The following is a 13496-nucleotide window of genomic DNA, read 5'->3' as shown; positions in this document are numbered from 1 at the left end:
TAGAGTCTATAAAAAGAGAAGGAATCAAGGAAGGAAGTCTTTCCATCTTTTTTCTGGCTTTCTCATCAGCGTTCTGTGCTTGATCATTGTCTCCTCGCTGGCTCACATCTGTTCATAAACCTCCTCATCTCTCTTTTTTGTCTCTGCTCTCTAGTTTGTGAAATTAGATCATCTCATTTTATTCACAGGTTTCAATTTGTCTTGATTGGGATTTTTAAAAATCCTCTACAGGCCAAATCCTTTTTTTTTCTTGAACTAATAGATCATTTATTTATCATTTTAAAAATTGATCTATTTGATGTAACCCGCCTGTCATACAAATCGTGTCCGTCTGGTCAGTTAAAAACATCACAGCGTGCTTTGCTGTGCATATTCTCATGATGGTTTTCTCTGTGGCTTTTCTGGTCTTCCCATCACACACCTGCACTTGTTCTTACGAGGAGCTTTTCTGTCCCCTTTATTATTTTCACTGGACACCAGCTGCTCCAGTTTCCCCCCAGAGGATTTTATCATGTACGTATGAAGATGATGCAATTGCAGAGCAACAAAGATCAGCAGTGCCTCGTTCTGACAGACGTCTGCTGCTGTTAGAGAAGGAGCTTGATAATGTCTGACACGTCTTACAGGAGTACTGAAGTGGAGCTGCTGGCCCTGGAAATGTTACCATGCACTGAAGAGTCAAGAGTCATTTAAAATTCAAACGCTGTTGTTTCTACCTGCAGAGCCTCAAACGTGGCTCTCTGTCCTGGTAACAGTGAGGGAGGAGCCTGCAGTCTTAATAAATAGGTGACACTTCATGTGTTTTAAGGCCATCAGATAAGAATCTGAATCGATTTTAATTTACAAGCCAGTTCCCAAAAAGCAGAAACACTATTCAGTGATCTGCAAGTCCTTTTAAGCCAGAGGTGTAGATTTCAGTGAGGTGCAGGGAAAACATCCCCTCTCCCTTCTCACAATATAAACATTAAAGAATCAAAAGACTCAGAAAAAATGTTAATTAACACCATTAAGTTGTTGTTAACAAGTATTTGTAACATGACAGCTCTTCATTACAGCTCTGAAAGTTTAAGACGGATACATTTACATATTAAAGGTACTTAGTCCATTAATTTCTGACACTTTCCCAGTTCAAGGAAATAAGGAAATCGGTTTAGTTTGCTGCCAAATCAAAGTAAAATTCATTTTAATCACTCAATATTTTTGGTGACAAATAACCAGCGTAAAGACAGATCAGTTTTCTCACAGCTGTAATTCCAGCATGTTACAGAAAACTAATTAATGACCCATTTAGGATCAAGTATAAAAACTAAATAAATGTAAATTCCTGCGATTATGCAATGCATACTTACTTCATGTCTTCTCCATGTGGTGTTAGTAAGGTGCAGCTGAACAAGCAGCATATATCAAACATATTCCTTCAGCAGAGAATCTACACCACACTCAGATTTCATTGTAAATAAAAGCATTAGTGGAAACGTGGCACTTCCAACTGATTTTAAATCAGTGCTCTGAACATGACCAGGTAATACTTTCAGTGTTTAGTTTCCATGGTGAACTAATCAGGTTAAAAAGGAGAGACACCTTTGTGAAGCAGAAAACTCTAAACTCAACTTGCCTGACTTCCCTCGCTTTGAAGAAGTACACGCTTCATAAATAAGAAACTACAGGAAATCTTGAAGGAAAAATTAGCTAGCAAATAATTTATATCTTTTTCTAAACACACAAAAAAATACTTTTCGCAGTATTGATAATACCCCCAAACTGAAATAAAATTACATTTATGGTCCTTTTTTTTTTCTTACAGAGAAGCTGAATTTGTTCATAAATTACTTCTGAGTGGTACTTTCAGGATTCATGACAGCCCACACTCGCTTGATGAACGTAAGTAAAAGTATGTCTTCTTCTTCTTCTTCTGCTCCCTTTAGAGGTCACAACATCTGCCTCTATCTCACGTATCCACCCTCTGCATGTCCTCCTTCACTACACCCATGAATCTCCTCTGAGGTCTTCCTTTTTTCCTCCTGCCTGGCAGCTCCATATTCAGCATTATTTGTCCATTGTCCTATCTCTTCTCCTCACACAGCTTTGTCTTCCTTACTTTGTCTCCAAACCAGGTTTTATTCCTTTCCCTCCTGGTCAGAGAAAATCATCTGGCTGTAGTGCAAACCAGTATTATAACTATTATCTCAGTCTGTATTACTAAACAACTGAAGAATAGAAGAAAACATTTTTCCTCATTCATTCATCTCATAAGCTCTCCTATTAAACAGGAAGTCTAAATAGTGGGAGCTGTTGATTATATTAGAAGCTCTTAGGATTATTGTTTACCTCCTGTCATCAGTAGATCCGTGTTTCCTTCTGCAGAGTGATACAGCTGACATGTGCTGTTTGTGCCAAAGAGATTAGTACCTACATTAAATTGCCCACAGGAAGGTTGGTAAAGTATCCTGTTCATTACTTCAGTAAAGAGATCTGTCATGTATATTTTTGGCACTTTGAATACCAGAATGCGAGTGGAGTGCTGTTGGATAAATCGCAGCCAATTTCTGAATCATGGGTACATCAGGAAGTAAAATGGCGCTCCCAGGTTGGCTCTGGGGGACAGCTTCTCAAACTCTTCTTTCTACACATGAAACTGCTCACAACAAGGTAAAGATTTCTGGAAACTGCCCATTCTTTAAACATATTGTTGGTGCTATGAGACAAAATGTAATTTTATTAAAGGAAACAGAGAAATATATCTTTACAGCCAATTATTCCAAAACTGGGCAACTTATAACAAAGTATCTTTAAGGATGAAAACAACTACAAGCTAAATGAAACAATATGACCTGTCACTTTAAACTGGATACCAGAGATCATGTTTCAGGAGAAACAAGTCACAGTTTTAAGCTAAAATCTCTGTTTCAAGCATTTTTGTAGACATTATCAGTTAAATGCATGTGTTATAAAGCTTTAAGAGTAAAGCCTCCAACATGCCACTTCACTCAGTATGCCTGAATGAAAGAGCAGGCTGTGTGTTTGTTGTTCTGGAGGCTCAGCAGGTTTAATCGCCCACTCTCGTTCTCTGGGTTTAAATCTGCTTCTTGACCTTTGCACTGCCTCTTTCTCCTTCCTTCTACACCCACAGACACATCCATTCTTTAATAAAAAAAAGAGGGAATGTTATAAATGTCATCAGCTTAAAATGAAATCATTAAAGGTCACTCATACAAACACTTTGAGCCTCCTGCTACTTAGAGTCAGCTGCTCGGTGGGAAAGGATGAAGAAACAGCAGAAGGTCATTAAGATGATTTCAAACTTTCTTCATGTATTATTTTTAATGTGTTCTCCTCCTGATGCTCCTGATGTTCTGCATTCCTTCTGCCTTTTGTTGACTGTCATTTTCTTTATTTAAGTTTCTGTCATAGCAAATTCAAATACTGATGCACGGTATAGCAGAAGACTTTTCTGAATGTGTTTGGGTAGAAGGTTTTAATCTCAGCTCTGATGGAAATGAAGCCAGAGAACGGGGCAGTGAGAAGATCGAGAGGAAGAGCAGCTCATTTCAGGAGCTTTGACTTCTTCTGGAAATGCAGTGACATAGTCTGTGAATTTTAGACAATGTTTATACAGTCTGAGCTGCAGAAAGACAAATATCAGACAGGAGCAAGCGAGACTTGAATTATTAACCAGCTGTCTAACCACTGGGGTTGTCATAGCAACCAGGTTTCCTTTCTTTTTTCCTAGATAAGGCATGGCTGTGTTGGATCACGGGGATTATCTGAGCAGCTGGAATGCACCCCTAACCAAAGACAAAGCATTTATCAGGCTGTGCATTACATACAGTGCAGATATGTGCACCGTTACACCATCACGCACACAAAGGACGCACATTTATCTCACCTGGGCTCTGCTTTCGTGAGCTGTCTGGGCTTCATTCAAGCATACAAACCAACCTTCAGTCCCTTTTTGTTTCAGAGACGTTCTTGCTAACCCTCTGGTGTGTCTGACCCCGAACAGAGGTGCCCAGCTCACCTAAATGTCACACTCTTTAACATATTGAGTCTATATGAAGAGAGTTCAGAGGATGCCATATTTATAGGCTGACCTTTATATGTTACCCTCCACTGACTGACCTGTAGAGCTGTATGTTCTTTGAGCCGCAGGGCTAGATTGTTCTGTAGCTTTGTGAGTACTAAAATACACCCATGCAGTCTGTGTAGGGATACGGTATCTGGATAATTATATACCTTTCATTTATTATTGGTTTTAAAATGTGTTCTTTTTTCTTTAAGATGTGGTCATGCTACACACAGGTTTGGATGCATGTATTTGGTAATCTGGTAATGTTTGTGGTTTAGACTGAAAGTGTTAAGTCTTAAATATTACAACATGATTTTGACTTCATAAATTATGGACCCTTTGAGAGGAAAACAGATGATAAACCGGGCAATTCTTTATGATGTGTCTGCCTTTCACTCTCCACACATCATGTCAAGTTTCAAAACACCAAAATCTCAGGGTCAAAATGTGCAAGCTGAGGCTTCAAAAGAAGAGCTTGAAAATCAAAATGCAACCTCACGACAGCTACGTTCATCTTTTATATACAGTCTATGCATTTGTAAAATACAACAGTATTGCGTGAGCATTCATAGCCTCAAAGGTCTTATACCTGCGAGTTTCTGTTGGTTACCAAAATCTATTTAAAACTTCGGTGAGCCACACTGGGTGAAATTCCTTCATTACTCCATCGTGCTGCTGAAAATACTCACAGGACTACCATATGTGGATTCCAAACATACCGTGTCCCCTTGTTTGATTAACATTAGATGGAACTTACAGTGATAAGCCGTATCAGATTACTCAGCCTGGTTATTACTTGTTATTATTCTATTTTTACAAGGGGAACTTCATTTGTAACATGTTTTCATTTCATGTAACCGTTTAGATTTTATGGTTGAAGTGGAACGTTTAGGACCAGATGTGTCAAACATCCGCCCCAAGGGCCAGAATAGACCTACAAAAGGATCAGATCTGGCCCAGTGGACGGGTTTGTAAAACATTAAAATCTAAGCCAGCATTGGCATCATTTTTGGAGTTTTTGTCTCTTATTTTTTACAAAAATCTGAGCGAGACGACACACCGATGCAGTTCTGCAGCATTTTTCTAATGATAGTAGACTGACAGAAAGAGGAAAACTGATACTGTTGAGACTATACTCAGTTTTCCTAATCTCAGGCTGCTAATCATCTGTTTTATGGTACATTACATATGAATGTTTTCAGAGAGTACATGCACATTTCTACACTTAAAAAAATATATATATCAATTTCTATATATTTTTTATAGGTTGGACTGTTTTTTCTGGTTCTCCCCCCTTGAGATCAAGTTGAACTGTAGGTGGTCCATGAACTAAAATTAGTTTGAAACTCCTGGGGTAGAGATTTATTTGGTCACCAACACATTTGGTGACCAAATTAACACGACTGTGCCAGAGTTCAGAGGCTCTGCCACCCCTGTAGTTTTTGCTACGAACACACAAGCCTGTATTCTGAGATTTGTTGTGGGAATTCAAAAAATAATTGTGATTATTTCCCTGTAAGTTTCATTTATCTGCAGCCTGTAATATTTCTTCATTTGAACACATAAAACTAAGCTTCAGCGGGATTAGTACTAGACTGACTATGAAAGTTGTCCTCCTGTGTGTGATATGCTTCACGTAGTGGTGGAAACCAGAACATCACATGAGCAGCAGAATCAGAGCCTGGACTGGCCGACAGTGGGGGGGTATTTCCTTCCTAAAATTCCCAGTTGCCGTCAACATGGTTTTGCTATTGTGTTTTCCAAAGTGTTCCTGTGGAGCCCCTTCCAGGAACTATTCTGAAGAGTGGCGTTTAATTCTAATTATGCCATTACAAATTACACATTTGCACTGTGGTTCTGTTGCATAGCAACCTCACTGTTTTCCTCGTGCTCGGGATCTATTTCCCTGGGCGGAAGACTCATTTATTTGTGTATTTTAAAGAAAACAGTTGTTCGTGAATTCAATTCTGTCAAGTTAATAGTTTAATAGTTTAATAGTTTAATTATTTATATAGCACATTTAATTACAACAGGAGCGTTGACCAAAGTGCTGTACAAGAATAGAACATACATAATAAAACAACTTAGAGTATTAAAAGCAAACACCAAATATGAATTAACAAATAACAAATAACTCTCATGCTGTATTAAAGGCCAGTAAATAAAAATGTGTTTTAAGATATGATTTAAAAAGACTGACAGTACGAGCCTGTCTGATGTGTAGGGGTAAATTATTCCACAGCTTAGGCGCTACGACTGCAAATGCTCGATCACCTCGATGAACCAGCCTCGACCTTGGTACAGCTAAAAGCAAAAGATCACTTGATCTAAGAGACCTAAGGGGGGTATAAGTCTGCAAGAGGTCAGACAAATACCCAGGAGCCTGTCCATTCAGGGCTTTGTAAGTCAACAATAAAATTTTAAAATTAATTCTGAAGCGGACAGGGAGCCAATGAAGGGATCCAAGTACCGGGGAAATGTGCTCACATCTCTTAGTACGTGTCAGAAGACGAGCTGCAGCAGTTAAGCGGAATGAGACACTCAAAGCGATATTACTGAACGTCAGGTGAGTCTTTTGTTTTGTCTCTCAGACTGATTAAAGACCGCACAAAAAACGATGCTCTAATTAAACTCGTTCGCAGCTTCACGTGACCTTTAAAGTTGGGCCGCTGAGGAAGGGGGCGTGGCCCGGGAGGACAGCGCATATAAATGGCATCGAATCGTAACTTCTTTCCCGCTCTCGCTTCTTCTCCGGAGGACAGCTGTATCACAGTGTTGTCTCAGGTAAAGGTTTGGCTTTCCACATGTTTGCATTTGTTGCCTTTGTTTAGTGGTTGAGCTTTGACAGTTTTACCTGCTGCTCAGAGTAACAGGTGAAGGAAACACACAGAAAATAGCGTTTTTATTACTTGGTTTCTGCTTCCTGTAAAGTTGAGGTTTTTTGAAACGTTAATCTTTTGATCCTTGTATGTGCATCTGCTTTCTTTTCTTCTTGTATAAGTGAATTAAAGGCTAAACTGTTTCCTCCCTGTCAGTGAGGTGTAGACCACATCAGGCACAATGGTGAAGATTGGAATCAATGGGTAAGTTTCTACACCTGTCACTGTGCAGTTGTCCTGGCAGAGGTTTCCCACTCATTGGAGAACACATGCCTTAATTAACAGTAATCAGTACCCCATGTGTTGCAAAGAGGTGTTTGTTTTGATGCTAGTAAAACTTGGATAGGTGCAACTAAGTCATGCATTTTATTTGTATATCTTTTAATAAAGCTCAGATACTTAAGCAGGCATTTCAGTATAACCCAGATAAGATTCCTGACTTTCTTTGGATGCTTGATTGTATCCAGGTATTATAACTTCATCTCCTGTTGTCTGAATGCTGTATTGACGTAAGTGTTTGTCCAAGGTTGAAAGTACGTTTCTAAAATTTAGATCAATGGACTTTAATTGAATTGTAGGGCCTTTGAATTGGTTTTCCTATAGTGACATATTGTCCTCTTGTGGTTTTACTTATTGGCTCATGGAGTAAAGATTTAATCAAGTGGCAAAAGCAGTTTAAACTTTGAAACACCTTGTTGGAAATGTGCTAAACAAATGCCTTATGGAGGCCAAAATACAAGTTGACTGCCAGTGTTTGAAAGCTGAAATGGCAGTTTCTTGTCAAGATGGTAAAAGGGCAACTTGGTAAATGAACATAAATTAAACAAGGCTTGAAATCTAGAAATGCCAGCCACTTAAAGGTGTCTAAATATTTAGCTGCCTCTCAGAGGACAACTGGAGTGCTGCCTGAGCATCGTCTGAACTCTAAAAGCAGGACAGGACTGCGGTCTGGACCTGTCTATTCTCTGGTTATTTATAGTCTGGTGGTGTCACAGTTGGCGTCCGCTCTTCAACAACACCCTTCTGTCAGTATCGCTGCTCTCTTCAGCTGTCGCATTCCTCTTCATTCTCCCCTCATCTAATTTTAACTCCTTAACCTTTCCACTGGAGATCAGAGATCGCCGACTCTGTGTGGACACTGCTCAGACTCGGAGATCACAGCTGAAACATTTTCTCTTCCTCTTGTGAAGCAGCTGCTGCAGAGCCGCAGGGAGATTTGGCTCCCTGAATTTTGGACACGTACCTCACAAACAATGATGCTCAGAAACAGAAGATGGGCTCCAGTCCATTTTGGCCTTCTGGCTGCTCAGCAGCTTTCCAAAACCAATGGAATCTGCATGCCTGCGGCTCTTCCCCTCCTGTCAAAACTTTGTCAATACTGGCAGCGCCTGACAACAAGTTTGAGAGGATAACTTGAGGGTTTCTGCACCTGACAATTAAAACGAGTTACTAATGAGACAGTAGTGAAGCTGCTCTTGTGTTTAAAGCTGCTGAAATTGCCAAATTGTCATAAGTGTCCCCCAATGGTACATCAAACCATACTAGGCACCCATTTCAGTCTCATTTATGGTAGTGTTTGTTCTTGACCCCTTAATAACTTTAAGGATATGTACACTGACTTTGCCACAAACTAGACTGTGCAAGCAACCTCCATGGCAGCATGCTGTCGTCCCACCTGAAGTTAAACCTATTGGCACAAAGAACAGTAAAATGTTAGTGACTTCTAATATCAGTTAAATGTCAAACTGTTACTTGTGATTGTTTTATTTTTGGCAAAAGTAAACTTTATATTCAGAACTCTAAATTTCATGAGGTGATTGGCTTTAAGAGGTCACCAGATGATGAACATGGACTTTGTCTGATATGAGCAGGTTCCTACAGATATGAATTTTCAAATTGCGCCCCTTACAACTTGCCTTCCTGTTTTGCTATTGTCCAGATTTCCTTTTACTCCATTAAAGTTGTCTCTGGCAGTTTCAAAGCCATCTCTGCTTCCTGATGTATCAAAGCAGAATCCTTTTGTGTGCAGGCTGTATATTTGTCACAGGATACAGTTGCAAACATTATACAAACTATGTAATGTGACTCGTGTGAACTGAAGGCATGCAGTGTTGCATAACTAAACTCTGGTGCTCAATACTGCATGCCACAACTCACTGTCTTCAGCTTGATCTTAAGCCAAAGCTAGTGGTTGTCCCAACCCTGAATTTACTGTCTGCTTTCCTTTGACACAGTAGTTGGTATGCTGGTCCATAATGGAAACTTATCACTTCTGCAGCCTCTTAGCAACTTCTTCAGGAGAGTTGCATGTTGCTTCCAGATCAGTTTACATGATGAAGAAACCTATTTCACTACATCTTTAGAAATCTTGACTTGAGCAGCCTTGTTTGCTTTGATAAAAGCTGAAATACAATGAAGCCTAAATGCAGTTCTATTGAAAGGCCATGATTGCAAACAAATTTCAAACTATGTGGCAACTGTACCTTAGCTGTAAACTAAACACTGGTTCGATCTTACAGTCACAAGGCAAAGTCAGCTTTTGGCTCATCCACGTATGAAATCTCATTTAAGTTAAGCTTATATTAAGAACTGAGAAACTTGATATGGTTAGGAGGGAAGTTGTGCCTTTCGCCATCTTAAACAACATTAAGATTTTTCTGTATCCAAATCTACTTGGCGGCAGCAATTCACAAGAATGGACTAATCTGTTTAGGTAGCCCAAAAGCAACTGTTGTACTCAAACACCTCCAGACACTGAGAATTCTGAAGCACTAACTCAACTTAATTTGTCACAAAATGTGAAAGTTTTAGAGACAACACATTTAGGTCATTTAAAAACTTTAGTTTTACTTTGGCCCAACAGAAGTTCTACAGCTGTCTTTCTGGGTTTGCGCATGTGTTCTGTATCGCATATCTTTATTTGTCTAGGAAACTCTTACTTTACTTGATGGCCCTCTTTACCTCTGTTATTACAACTTGCTCTGAACTTTCTACCCTCCATGCTTAGTTCCTCACGCTTCAATCTGCCTCACTGATGGTGGCCATATTAGGCCTAAACAGGCTATCAGCTGCTGGTGCCAGCCATTGTTATCTTCAGTCAAGGTTGGCAGGCCTTGCATAGCCAGGCTGTGTGACTCTAATTCAACTTTTTGGTCAGACAGTAAATGTATAAAGTGGACCGAGTTGCAACTTAAAGACTTAAGCTCAAATGAAGGGCCTGGAACCTGAGATTTTAATTGGACTATGTAGACTTTACAAGGGTCTTCAGTTTGAATTGAACCAAATATTTCATCCTTTTTTTTTTTTTTTTTTTTTTTTACTGTCTCACAACAACCTAGTAATTCTTGCTCACTTTCCTATCTGTACTGATTCTCTAGTCTGACCTGCATTTCAGATTTGGACGCATTGGCCGTTTGGTGACCCGTGCTGCTGTTGCAGGTGGCAAGGTTGAGGTTGTAGCCATCAATGATCCCTTCATTGACCTGGAATACATGGTGAGGACGGGTTTCTTCTGCTCTATAAATCAATGGTCCTTAACAAGCCTGTTTAATTCTATTTAGTAATGTAGGAAAAGCAAAGTCCTTAAATGAAACATTTCATAAGCAAAGACTGTCGTTGTCAAGGACACCAGGAAGTTTTAGAAACCTCATGTTGACTTCTCTTAAGAAACGGCAGGTTTTGTTGCATTTTTAAACCACCAACTCGGTCACCTCTTAATGCAGGCCTACATGTTCAAGTACGACTCCACTCACGGCACTTGGAAGCACGGAGAGGTGAAGTCTGAGGGTGGCAAGCTGGTCATCGGTAACATGCACATCATGGTCTTCCAAGAGTACGTAACTGGCACACGTGCACTTTATCCAGCAAGTTTGCCTCAGATTGAATAACTAACTTCTCTGAACTGCACAGGAGGGACCCCGCCAACATCAAGTGGGGCGACGCTGGTGTGGACTATGTTGTAGAGTCCACTGGTGTCTTTACCACCATTGAGAAGGCTTCTGTAAGTTGGCTGCTGTTGTGCTTTCTCGCCTGACTAGAGTGCAGTTTCACCCTGAAGATGACTGAATTCACTGAATTGTTTCACATGTTAAAGTCACAATAGTGACGAACTTGGTTGAAGGAACAGTTGGATTTAATCATTCTGACCTGTATCTCTAAATTAATGCGATCTTTTTGGAATCTGGTCTGCGTAATCTTAGAACTTCCTGAAGCATCAATGATTGTAGAGTTTTAATATCTATTTTGATTGGTTAGGCTCATCTGAAGGGTGGAGCTAAGAGGGTGGTGATCTCAGCTCCCAGTGCTGATGCACCCATGTTTGTCATGGGTGTCAACCACGAAAAGTACGACAAGTCATTGACGGTTGTCAGGTGAGTGTTGGTACTGATAATACCTGCAGATACAGTTTGTCTATAACAGCTGGATGCAGATGTCTAGATGGCTCTTTAAATTTTGTTTTGATATTGGTGTAGCATCTCTGCACTTAAGCTGTCATACATTAAGTTGACATATGCTTTCTCCATAGCAATGCTTCCTGCACCACCAACTGCCTGGCTCCCCTCGCCAAGGTCATAAACGACAACTTTGGCATCGTGGAAGGTCTCATGGTAAAGAACTGATACTGCTTCTTTTGAGTGAATCTCTTATAACCAAAAGATTTTAGGAACTTTAAGAGCAGTCAACCAACCAACTGTACCATGCATTCAGCAACAACTTCATTTAGTTGCATGTTGCTAGTACTCAGTTTGACCATCTGCAGAGGGTCATTCTTTGTGGCAGACTCACCAAATTTTAGTCACTGATGCTGGAGACTGATGGACCTGACCTTCACAAACATCACATGATCTGTAAGCTTGGATACTGGGTGGTTCTATCAGGGTCCTGCTTTCAGTAGTTCTCTTGTCACAAAGCGTTTGTTGCATCAAGTAAATGCGGTCCCTTTACAACATTAACAAAGCTACTTGCCTCTTAAGAAATTGTCTTTGTTTTACTTGTGCGACAGCAGCTCAGACTAGCTCACATTGTTGGGACAATCTGACTCTGCCTCTGAACCTTTACCTGCTCTTTCAGAGCACAGTCCACGCTGTCACTGCCACACAGAAGACGGTTGACGGGCCCTCTGGTAAAATGTGGAGAGATGGCCGCGGTGCCTCCCAGAACATCATCCCTGCCTCCACTGGAGCCGCCAAGGCTGTCGGCAAGGTCATCCCTGAGCTGAACGGGTAATTTTCCATTTTAAAATGGCACATGTGTCTTCAGGAGAAGGATCAGGACTGTGTAATGACTAAAATAATCAGCAAAATGCCCTGAGCTCTGAATGTTTGTTACAGTAAACTGACAGGCATGGCTTTCCGTGTGCCCACCCCCAACGTGTCCGTCGTTGACCTCACTGTCCGACTGGAGAAGCCTGTAAGCATCTCATAATTGACATAAAGCTGATTAATGTTCCCCTATCTAGACTTTACATTTGTCTAATCTGAGGATTATAATTTCTCATCTCAGGCAAAGTATGAAGACATAAAGAAAACTATCAAAGCTGCTGCTGAAGGACCCATGAAGGGAATTCTGGGATACACAGAGGACCAGGTACAAAACGCCCACATTTGAAACACCAGGCTACATTATACTCTTAAAAGGGAGGAATGAGACGGTTTCACTTGTGTGGCCACACAGGAGTCACTAGGTGGCAGCATTTCTCTAACTAGCTTTACAGCTGTGCCAGTTCTCTAGCACACTAACAGAACAGCTACACTTGCACTCTCTCTTCAGGTTGTGTCCACAGACTTCAACAGTGACCCTCACTCATCCATCTTTGACGCTGGAGCTGGCATTGCACTCAACGACAACTTTGTCAAGCTGGTTTCATGGTATGACTCATTGAACTAGTCTCTAGTATGAAACTGCATTTATTAGACTCAGTTGACCAAAGCTTGTTTGCTGCACTTAAATGAATTGGTGCTCTCAACAAATTCATGCTCTTCAGGTAATGCAGATGGAAATCTGTTTAATTTCATGTAGTATAAAATGAGTAAAGACTGGTATTCCTGGTCATTGAGTTTACACCTAGTGCCCCAAGACGACGAACTTCACTGATTTAAACAGTTTAGCTATTATGCACTAAAGCCTGCAGCATTCCCATCCTCATTCACACTTCCACTGTTGAACCTTCTGCTCTCATTTTGTACCTGCAGGTATGATAATGAGTTTGGCTACAGCAACCGTGTGTGTGACCTGCTCGTGCACATGTTCTCTAAGGAGTGAAATCCTGATTCATCATTCCTTCACCTGGATGTCACAGCATCTGCAGAAAGGACAAACTGAATTACCTGATCAATGGGGAGAGAATGTATTGTCCTGCTTAAAATGGGCTTGTCCCCTGTTCTGTCAGAAGTGACGTTTGTACAGATTCATTGCAGTATTGTTACTAATCTTGTGGCTCCTTTGCATTTGAAAATAAAATACAGACTTTATGACAAATGTGTCATTTCCTTCCGAAAGGAAAAAACAAAGCTGGGAGAAACTTTGCTGCTCATGCAAACTTGAACATCGTA

General features: G+C 40.5%; 1 protein-coding gene across 1 annotated transcript; it reads left to right on the top strand.

Annotated features, from left to right (window-relative positions):
- Positions 1-6708: 6708 nt before the first annotated feature.
- Positions 6709-13422, top strand: LOC100696823 (glyceraldehyde-3-phosphate dehydrogenase). The gene is made up of 12 exons (XM_003452690.4): positions 6709-6850; positions 7102-7149; positions 10340-10439; positions 10668-10777; positions 10855-10945; positions 11200-11315; positions 11471-11552; positions 12016-12167; positions 12276-12354; positions 12448-12531; positions 12715-12812; positions 13137-13422. The coding sequence occupies exons 2-12, from the start codon at positions 7127-7129 to the stop codon at positions 13204-13206; spliced, it is 1005 nt and encodes a 334-aa protein (XP_003452738.1). The 5' UTR covers positions 6709-6850; positions 7102-7126; the 3' UTR covers positions 13207-13422.
- The last annotated feature ends 74 nt before the right edge of the window (positions 13423-13496 follow it).

This window comes from Oreochromis niloticus, linkage group LG22 (assembly GCF_001858045.2).
Source record: "Oreochromis niloticus isolate F11D_XX linkage group LG22, O_niloticus_UMD_NMBU, whole genome shotgun sequence".
NCBI classification, from domain to species: domain Eukaryota; kingdom Metazoa; phylum Chordata; class Actinopteri; order Cichliformes; family Cichlidae; genus Oreochromis; species Oreochromis niloticus.
This window is presented reverse-complemented; position numbering and strand designations above follow the sequence as displayed.

Coding starts and splice junctions, on each gene's coding strand:
- LOC100696823 (XM_003452690.4), top strand. CDS start 7,127: ATGGTGAAGATTGGAATCAATGG. Junction 10,946..11,199: donor CCACCATTGAGAAGGCTTCT/GTAAGTTGGCTG, acceptor TTGATTGGTTAG/GCTCATCTGAAGGGTGGAGC. Junction 12,813..13,136: donor TTTGTCAAGCTGGTTTCATG/GTATGACTCATT, acceptor TTGTACCTGCAG/GTATGATAATGAGTTTGGCT.